We start from the raw sequence: 11,134 nt of genomic DNA on the forward strand, positions 1-11,134 counted from the left end.
CGGGCAACAGACAGACAGACAGTTGACCCAGTAATGAAAACAATTCACTATACTGTGACACAGCCCCCATCCCACTGCTCACATATCACAGTTTAACCCCTGTTAAATTTTCCAAATGCAAGTGTTTTACATCAAATATAATAATATCTAAACGTAGTCTTCCTATGATAGAAATACAATACTGTAATTCTTTTTTGTGAGTTAAAGTTTGAAGATAACTGTAAGGAAGGTGACCTTATAATAGAGCAAAATTAAGATACAAAGGGATATTTTTTTAAAAAGGCTCATGAAGGTGATTTGATTTTTTTGTAGAATGTAAGCAGCAGGTGTGGGACACACAACCCCCTTTATGTCAGGGCAACTTCATATAGAAATGAATAAAATAGCCAAACAATGAGGAAAAACGTGGTTTTATCATGCAACACAGTTGATGGGAAACCTGTAAAAAGCCAGGTTAGGTTTTTCCGAGACCTTAGAAATGCCTCGATTAATTCTCTCATGTTGATTGTTGAATCACAACAGGAATCGACAGCAGCAATGTGGATTTCACCCTGTGATCAACACCAACCCGCAGGTGTCACTGCACTGCACCGGGACAACCCCTGTGAATTATGGCAGGGTTCAGAAGTTCAAAAGAACACGAGTTCAGTGGTTGCCAGAGGGTCTCTGCTGTGGGGAGAAGCACAATTTACAATCAACGCTCATGTAACAGAACATATTAGATCAGGCTCCATGTGCTGCTGTGGTTTCAGGAACAAAGATGGCGAATTAAGCCCCGAGCACAGATATAGACATACACGCACACAAAGCTATATAGGCTAACAAATAAGATACAGTTGCAGTCAAACACACACTCGTACACACAAACACATTCCCATGAACCTATTACATTCAATAAATCACCTACTAATGGCAACACAGGAAGCTAATACTGCTTCCATCTTTTTAGCTTGTTATTGTGCTGTGATTCACCTGTGTACAGTTTCTAATAGTGGGAAGAGTTCCGGTCATATATCACCGAGTTAGTATTGTGAAAGTTCATGGCAGTGTTTGCTGTGTTATTGTAGTAATAAATGTGACAAATTGGGTCCCCCAGAAAGTTGCATTCTGCCTTAATCCAAGGTTGCATAGTCATTTCTTATAACATAATGAATATTAAGGAAAAGCTAACCTTGACAGTGAGAGATGAGGAAAATCAAAGATAAAGAGGCACGGTATTATAGTGTTAGCCTTTAAGAAGAAGAGTGACACAGCGCTGTGTCAGTGGTACTAAAGAGGTGTTGGTAAGAAAAAAAATATAGCAATGTAACAGTGAAAAAAGTATATTCTATCTGTCCTCTAGATAAAAACTAATAAATAAAAAACGTGTTAACTGCAAAGTTATTAACCTAGTTTATGTTTTGTGTTTATTTTTTCCCTCTCAAATGTCACACAGGAATCATCAGGACTGCCTTAGCTAACATGGATCGAGAAGCCAGGGAACATTACACTGTTGTCATCCAAGCCAAAGACATGGCAGGTCAAGTTGGAGGCCTTTCTGGTTCCACCACCATCAACATCACACTGACAGATGTCAATGACAACCCGCCCAAGTTTCCCCAGAGTATGTACAATGCACCTGAAGACGATGTTTGACCTAACAAAGTTTAGTGCTATTTTAAGGGGCATTATAGTAAATTATTATGCTGCAGAACTGACCTCCTGCAATTGCATTTGTGCTGGAATATCGTGCAATTCCATTTAGGAGATTGTATGGCAGCGAATTTTAAACTGGCAAACTAGCCACAAGGTGAATGTACAGTAGTTAAATAACCAGTGCCAATGTTGACATCTTAGTTTGCTTATCTGAATACATTAGCTTCTGCTGCATTGCATGACCATGCAGGCTTGGCCTTGGGCAGAAGACTTACAACACACCTGCCTGAGGCAGTTACATTAAAGATGCATTTATAAGAGGAAGTTTCTACTGTATTTTAAGTGTGTTACGTTAAAGGGAAGGCGTTTCTAAAAGTCCTAATGCGTTTGCACAGGAAACATGGGGCTGTTTTTCTGCAGCATATATTGTCATTTCATACTATAAATTTCACCAACTCAGCAGTCGTCACTGTGATGAATGATACTTGTTTTGTAACTGTGTATCCTCACATTGGAGTCAAATTTTCCATAATTAGCTGTTTAAATTAAATGAGCATTTCATCAAAACCCTGTGTTTTGCAGTCTGAATTTTCTCAATTATAATGATAAATTTAAGTAATGACAAAGTTGTGATTCTTTGTCTTTGGAAGTGCCTCATCAAGTATAATCCCCCTCGGCTCTGAGTTTTTTCCATTTGTGCTGCAATGAAAAAAAAAAAACTATTTCAAGACCATCAACATTTTCTGAATAATCATCTGCCTCTGAGTTTGATGTGCTCCACTGCAGCGCTATCAACCTAAGTTTCTCATTTAATGACAATTGAAACACAGCAAAATATTTTTAATTACATTCCCCGAGGAACAAGTGGTTACACATTAGAATTGCTTAGCTAAGGCTTTTTAGGAGAATACTCAGACAAGTGTATGAGGCAGAGGAGGCAGATTATGTGTTTAAAATTGTTCTGCTGTCTCTAAATGGATACGCATCAATGTTCATCCACAGAAAACTACCAGCTCTACGTTCCTGAATCAGCTCAAGTAGGGAAACCTGTAGGAAAGATCAAAGCCAATGATGAGGACCTTGGCGTCAATGCGGACATTCGGTACAGCATCATCAATTCAGAGGGGGCCAACATGTTCTCAATTTCTGCAGACAGAGACACGAGGGAAGGAATCATCAGCCTAAAAAAGGTAAGTGCATTCTCACTTTAGTGCTTGGAACATTTGCTTAAAATGTCGTTGGAACATAGACCATTAGGATAAAATCCTCATATCACAGATCTATCACATGCAGTGTTGTAATAGCATATAGGAGCAATTGATTTATGCACTAATTTCACCACAAAGTACACACAGTTGTGTTTGTGGAGTTGGTCCAGAAAGTGTGTTGTTGTTTGGAATTAATGGGTCAGCTTTAGGATTTTTTAAAGTGGGCTTGTACTATTTACCAGCAGGTAAATGAAGTTGTTATATGAATCTCTTCAAAACCACTAGAAGGTTATTTTACCCAGCAGAAAACAACCAACTGAGGAAGCAATAAACTAGAAACTCCTTTGGTCTGTGAGGTAAAATAATCCCTTCTGCTATAACAGTCTCACTTTCTTGATAGAAATTATGGCAAGATAAAGCCATAATTCTTTACAGTCTCTTTTTATGTTGCTAAAAACTGGGGGCATGCCTACTCCCATACACACTAGGCCCTGACCACAGGTATAAGTTCCTCACTACCCCGCTTTAAAAAACGAAAAGAAATAGTGGGTGCGATTAAATTAGTTGTACTATGAGCATGCTAATCATGTGGCCCCTGTGGGGCTTTTTCCCCAACAGCCTCTGAACTTCGAGAGGAAGAAGACCTACACGCTCAACATCGAGGGGGTGAATACACATGTGGATCCTCGTTTTTCCTATCTTGGCTCTTTCAAAGACACTGCCACCCTTAAAATTACAGTTGGGGATGTGGACGAAGCCCCTGTGTTTTCTATGGATTATTATATCATGGATGTTTATGAAAACTCACCAAGTGGCACGGAGGTGGGGGCTGTAACAGCTCGAGATCCTGACAGCAGGAACAGTCATGTCAGGTGAGATACTCTTATTACATTTACCAACATATACAATCTGCTGTAAGAATTATAGACATTTCAGAAGAAGGGCAGTCCTTAAACATTGGATAGTTGTGAAGTCATTTAAAGTTTTTTATATTTTGTTTTTATTTTTAATCTACATCTGTCTTTCAGCTACTTGGCACCTACAGTAACTATATTATTTTTAGTTGACTTTTAGAGTTTAGTTAGACTTTTTTCAGTTGATAAAACATAAGTTTGCCAAGCAAAATAAGCTGGGAATAAAGCATAACAAGTGATGTAGCCCATGGATAGTATCTTTAAGCAACACGTGTGAAATGTTAAAAACTGTGCATTATTTAGAAGACTTACAGTCCGTAAGTCTCGAGCAACCCCTCATTTAATCATATCTTTTGGGAAAATTGGAAATAAGTGGAGTTATGTATCATAACACATGTAGTGTAAACATCCAAGGTACACAGTACATAAGGCAAAAGCAGAGTTTTTACAATTCTGAGCTTGAAAGTCAATATTTGGTATGACTACCCTTATCCTTAAATAGAGTCTGCTGAACTATTAGCCAGATTTTATTTATTGTATTTAAGTAGTCTTGAGGAATAGTTATCTAACACCGTTAAAGGACATTTCAAAGCTTTTCCCTGGAATTTGGTTGCCTTTTGTTCCATTTTATGTTGAGATTTGGGCTCTGGGGAGACTCTGTGTTCTATTGTGTGTTTTTACATCCAGATATGCTTTGACTTTGCTAGTATTGTGTTTGGGATCATTGTCATGCTAAAAAATGAAACTATTACCATTGTCAGATGCTCTGCAGATGGTATTCCATGGTGGATCCAAATCTGATGATACTTCTCTGTGTCAAAATTCACCACTGGTTGAATTGACGGTTTGGAGAGGCAAAGCGTCAAATGGACACAGTGGACCAGCTTGTTTATTACACATTCTGCTGTGATACTGAGTCATATGATGAGGTTTCAGTAAACAGTACGTGGATCATCTTCAGGGGCAGATGCGTTTCTCAGGTCCTGTGTAAAAATAAACAAGTAAAAGAAAATAAGCAAAGAGTGAAAAAGCTACCAGTGTCCAAAAAAGGCCTTGGAAGACATTTAGAAAGCCTGGAGAACTATCACTCAATGCCACTTTAAAAATGCAAGAATGTCTGTCTCTTTCCAAGAAAATTATCATTCCTCTATGTTCTTTATATTCTCAGTGTCTAAAGGGTTTTTCCGTGGTGCTGTACAACATCATGTTTTATAGATGCCCTGCAACATTTCAAATAGACTCTTGTCTTATCCTGATACTAGAATTGTAGATAAACACAAACACAAAAAAACAACTGCAGTGTAGATTGTGAGCCTAGTGAATCTGAATTTTTTGGCATCAGACGGCTGGTTATTTTGTCTCTACGCTTATGAAGTAACCTGAGGCAATGCAACTGCTTAGCACATTTGTATGCACTATAAACACATGGTTTTGCACTGTTGAAAGAAGATTGGTATTAGCCTTAGGCTGTGGACTAATCCTAGGTTGTCTCTCTGAACAGGTATCTCATTTCATGACATTACACTCAAGCAACTGTCCTGCTTGTAATCATTTGAATTCTCTTTATAACCTTGATGTAAATGGCGGACCAGCTGTAAACATGATACTCCTCTTGAGATGAAGTATTGCTGTTATATCAATAAGAAGCAATCCTATATTGCTGTTAACCTCTTATGCCGTGGACCACAGAGCAATGGGTTTTTTTAAACAGCAGCATGGCACTTTACATTTTTGGTTGATACTACACGTAGTGTGAATAGTAGGTGAGCAAGAAAATTACATTATTATTCAAAGATTATGAGTTAAAATGGGGGCATGGATGCAGGCAAGGTACGATACGCAAATCCCAGTTCTTAATGACAATTTTATTTAGTTATTAACACTAAAATACTCTAAAAACCACAGAAATTGACTGTAGAAAAGTCTAGAGAGAGTGTAGGACACACATTTTAACAAACTAAAGATCTGAGACTGGTACATGACAAGGCATGCTCCAGAGGTTTGTAAGAGAGTTGCAGTTAAGGATGTATGGGAAAAGCTGTGTCAGCCATTATCAGCATCAGCTGGACTCAAACTGGAACATATTGGCTCATGAAGTGCAAAAGAAAAAAAAATGTGGACTGACACTGAAGGTTTATTTTCATTAGTATATACCCTAAGGTAATATAAAGGGGTTACATGGGGGGGAATATATATACCCAGAACTCTGAATTGTAATCTCTCCCAGTAATTTGTTTATCCAGGGCATCATGCAGTGCCTAAAGACTCTTCCATTAATGCTGGAGCCTGATGGGAGCTGCAGTGGCGCATGTCATAAGCACAAGATTGTTTGGGTTCTTGATACTGTACTGTTGCAGCAGCAAACAGTTACAGTAAGCCACTGGTTGAAATCATCTCTCTGCTAGTCACCTCCTACACAGCTTAAGCAAACGAAAGTGGTGACCTCAAATGTTGAAGTATGTCACAGCTTTCCCCGAAGCAGAAGCAAATTTTATCAGTCAACATCGATTTGACCTTTCACTTCAACAAATTAAAATACATGTTCCTTTTTGCAGGCATTTTAGGCCCAGTTGGTGTATGATGCTTCCTGAATCTCACAGCAGCAAACATCTCTGTTTAATATTAAGGTCCTTTAACCATGGAGAGCTTTATTTATTTATTTGTTTTCATTTAACATAGCAAGGTTTTTAGGGTGTGTGGATTTTAAAGTTTGACTAATAGATGAGTGGAAACTTGGGCACAAGAAGAGTCTGATTTGCACATTGGTCAGGGTGTCACACTCCAACAGCTACTGAAGGAGCAGTCTAGCAAATAACCAGCAGGAGAATTTCAGTAAATGTACAGCTGCAGGTGTGCAGTTGATGTCTATAAGGTGTCCCATGGAAATGGGTGGAGGTGGTGAAGGCCACAGAATTTATTACACACCTTTTTTTCTGCAGGACAGTGACCAATTGCAAGTGTACTTTCCATTTCCATATCCATTGTGGCCGGCTTCAAATGATGCTCAACGCATCAACTTCAAGGACAAAGCTAATGAAAACTTTTACTCATGCTATAACAACTGTAAACATGAGCCAAAGACTTTATTATGTATTTTTATTACCTCACAGGAGCCACATTATGCTTGAGGCTTATTTATATCTACATACATCCTGGGATCTATTTTTCCGTCTAAAATTAATCAAAGGGGCAAAAATGCTTGGAATGAGTCCACTACTGAGCAAAGAAAGCCACGAAGTGTTTGTCCATCTCCTTATTTTTACTACTCACTTGCTTGGATGGTAATTTGAAAAGGAATTTATGATGTTTATACACTATCTAAAACAAGCTGTTCTTCCATTAAGGACAGTGTCCCTTTAAAAACCTTCTCACTGGCTGGTCCTAGCAAATGAAAGGCTTGAAAAGCAGGTGGCCAAGTTGTGACAATATTAGATATAAATACACACTGACATCATACACCCAAGAGTAGAAAAAACTGTCAGAAGCAAGAAATTACGTGCACTGACTCTAATCACATCAATAACATGACAGAAATACGAATATGAAAGAAAACACTAAAATCACAACATTCTGACATTTTCATGGCATGCATTTTTATTTATTCCTTCTAATTAACTGCAATGAAATGTGCACATACCAGAGCATTTACATACACGTAAATTCAATAAGTTACTGCTCCCTAAAAGGCACTTACAATGTGGAAATGCTTAAACCCCAAGCCCATCAGTCTTCATCCACTTATCCAGTTCAGGGTCATGGTTGGGCTGAAGCTGCTGTAGGGCATGGCACTGGATACACCCTGGACTGGTCACCAATCACTCTCACATTCACAACTACGGCCAGTTTAGAATAATCATTTAACCTAACAGTCATGTCTGTGGGAGAAAGCTGGAGTACCTGGAGAGAATCCACCCAGACACTGGGAGGATGTGCAAATGTCCCTTCTTGCTTTGAGACATATATCCAAACCACTCGATCACTCTGCTGCCCAAACCTCAAGCCATTATTATTATTATTGTTTTAATCTAACCTTTCTATATTTATATATAGAAAGCATATATTTACTATGTACAGTATTGTTACGCCACATTGTCTGCTCTCTCTAACTCGCACTCACCTTAGTTTTAGGTTGGCATGTCTCTCTTAGTGAGACTTTTGTTATATTACAATCAAAACCTATTGTTGGCAGCTATAACCACTTTTACTAAGTGGACAGTTGGCCCATGGCATTGTATCACGACTGTTTTGTAGTTGCCAATACTGAAAAAATTCTAAATATTTTTGTCGCTTTTAATAATGCAGAAGCCAAAAGTTAAGAAATGGAGGGTGGAGGTTTAAAAATACAGGATTTTTCCTTTCATACTCTGCCTGAATGCTTCCTGTGTTGACTTAGATGGAGCACCAGAGATGTTGCTATAATTGTGAGTGCAAGGTACATGACAGCTGCTGCCCTGCTAATGTGCTGCTCAAGCTACACTGTCTATTTAGGCAGGCTGTGTTCTTCATACCTTTGAAACTTCACTCAGAATTTTAATGCCAGAAAGGTTATTTAATTTAGAAACAGTTTGGATTTCTTTCCATTTTATTAAGTCTATGTTGGGATTTTTCTGCTTCTTTTCCAGCAAAGATGAATTACCAGTCAGAAGTTTTTTTTTGGAATAATATCAAAACCAACTGTATGCAGAGGTTTGTTTGAGGTACCTGGCATTGTATCCGGAGCTCAACATAATATATGAAATATATTATATGATTCAGCTCATTAATCATTATTCTGCCTTATTTTTCACATCTAGACCAAAGCACACAGGTCAAGATTAATCAAACCAAGACTAATTAATCAACTGTTTGGCATTTTTGTTGTCACAGACAAAGTAAAGGTTTCACGAATTTAAAAGTATGCAATCATTAGTCTTTACTTTTCTCCTTGTTAGTTCAGATTTCACAACTCTACATATAAATGATGGTATATGATCAAGAGGGTCTTAAAAATACCAAAAATGATCAAGTCCAGGTTTGAAGAGAATTTTCAAAGCTGTGAAGCTGGTCTATTGTAGAAAAGAAACTATATATTGTTTTTTAAACTTACATTTTGGAGTTGGTTTCAAACAGCATTATGGTTTTAATTGGGATACTAAATTCCTTTTCACATTGGAGTGGTAAAAAAAAGAATTATTTCTTTCTGTCCATTATTCTATTCATTTTTCAAGTTTCTTTTGGATAATATTATGACTTGCTGTATTGGTGTCAGTTGCACCACACAGATATGACACCCGTTAACTTAATCAGCCATAAAACTCCCTATCACAGCATCTCTAATTAAGTCTGTTTTGCATGAGGTGAGCTTCGTCGTCCTTGATGAATGTTGTACAGTTTGAAATGTCTGGAAAACATAGGGTGAAGATTTGTTTTTCTGATTCATGTATTAATCTTGACAAGCTGTGAAAGATTTGTAGTAAACAAAAAGGTAATCTACATATGAAAGCCTTTTCCTTGCGTTCCTTGAGGAATACCTGGTCCATTCCCGCAGTACATTACTTGCGCTGTTCATCACGTAAAGAAGAAGGCAGCAGGAAGTATTTTGATAACATCCACTTGAACACTGAAAGCTAAACAAGTGTGCCTCTGCTTCTTGTGTCTGCATCAGAATGTAAAATTCAGCAGTGTTTGGCTCTCTTTGATCATCAGAAGTCTGCCCATGCATGCAATGAAATAAATATGTGATTGAAGTGACATTTGAAATGTTGGGAAATGGTTTGAAATTGACATCTGAATAATCAAATGAGTTTTCCAGAGGTCTTTACCTCTGATTGCTCTTATACATTATCATATTTATTAGGAATAGTTTTGAAAAGTTTTTTGGCCTAGTTACCATTACTCACAGCACAGACTCCCATCTTCAGCCAGTATTAACTGACTGCATCAATTGTAGTATCAAACAGACTCATTAAAGTAAGACGGGAAACAGTGAAATACCACTAAAGTCTACCATTATAATTATTATAGTGTTTTACCATTTTAAACACTGTGTATAAATTAAAATCTTAGGTTAAATGCTTAGTTAAACAATTGGCAGTTTATAATAAAAAAAAGTAGAACAAAACATATTTTTAGTGTTGTGCATTGTGTACGTTTCACTGTGGTTATCATGCCATCAAACTATAGGTCTTTCTTCTGAAGACCTTTACTTTTACAGCTGAAAGGATGTCATGCTCTTATGAGCCTGAAAATATTAAATAAATCATGACAACATGCAGGTTCCAGGAACACTGGCAATCTGAGCTCAAATATTCAATAAATGCAATCCTGGCATCAGTAAACCCACTGCATTTCTACCTCTCATGTCGATTGAAAATTGTCGACTTAAGGGTATATTGCACAGGAGAATGAATGCTGGATTAAAGGTATAAATAGGTCATTAAGAGATAAATTAGGGAATACGTAGTCAATGCTTGAACTCTTGAGAAGCACTGGAGCTCATTTCTGCTTTGTATTCCACAGACTCCTTTGCATTCAGTTTGATAACACTGTCGCTAGAAAGCCATTACAAGAGTGTAAACATTGCCAGGAGAACACTGCCTTTTGTTATTATTAAATATTGAAGATAATTGCTCTTGACTTAGAAATGTGTATTTTCAGGAACATTCTGTCAAGACCTAAAGTCCATTTAAAAGCTGTAGGGATTATTCTATTCATGTGCTTTAGTGGAGGTACCAGGCTTTGAAAATCACAGGAGCATAAATATGTCTCCTTTGGCTCACGCTGCCTCTCCACTTCAGTCACGTCAGTGTGTCAGTTTGTTCTTGTTGTGCTTTACTAAATCTTATTAATTTGGGGTTTTGTTTTACATTTTTTTTTTGTTTTTTTTTAACATAAAATGGACATAAACAAAAACAAATAGATATTTATTGCATAGTGTTTTGACTCTGGCTTGGTAAACTTTAAGCCAGGGTCAAAACACAATGCCCTTGCATAATATCCTGAGGCTTCTATAACTTGGTACTGAAAAGGATACTAAAAGAATTACATACAAAGATGCAGCAGGGATAGACTCCACGCCCTGGTGATTTTGAATTGGATAACCAGAAAATAGATGGATGGATTGGTGTACGCTTGACCAGTATCGCTCAGTGATGGTGGTTGTGTATTGTCATCTGTGGGTCTAAAGGAGCTTCCAAGAGTTTTGCTTTGCTTTTTTAATCTCCTAATCACATTATCAAGATTGTGTTGGGAAAATGATGCAAACTTGAGGAACCAACTTTAAAAGAGTTTATTTATGTCGTCTTATTTTAGTTATTTTTTGTATGACCAGAGGAATTCCATCAGGTTTGGTATCAATTAATTAAAATTTTGCTGATCTCCTCTTTATGAAATGTCTGT

At 37.5% G+C, this 11,134-nt stretch overlaps 1 protein-coding gene across 2 annotated transcripts in view; it reads left to right on the forward strand.

The window, feature by feature from the left end:
- The window catches only part of LOC102310872 (cadherin-18), a 182,092-nt gene that overhangs the window by 141,221 nt on the left and 29,737 nt on the right, over positions 1–11,134 (forward strand). For both annotated transcript variants that reach the window (XM_042223096.1, XM_005932085.3), the window contains exons 5-7: positions 1,436–1,603; positions 2,638–2,825; positions 3,462–3,715. In XM_042223096.1, coding sequence (XP_042079030.1) covers positions 1,436–1,603; positions 2,638–2,825; positions 3,462–3,715 — 610 coding nt within the window. The remainder of the gene's footprint in view (positions 1–1,435; positions 1,604–2,637; positions 2,826–3,461; positions 3,716–11,134) is intronic.

Source organism: Haplochromis burtoni, unplaced genomic scaffold (assembly GCF_018398535.1).
Source record: "Haplochromis burtoni strain Fernald_Lab_line unplaced genomic scaffold, NCSU_Asbu1 Contig_101, whole genome shotgun sequence".
In the NCBI taxonomy this organism is placed as follows: domain Eukaryota; kingdom Metazoa; phylum Chordata; class Actinopteri; order Cichliformes; family Cichlidae; genus Haplochromis; species Haplochromis burtoni.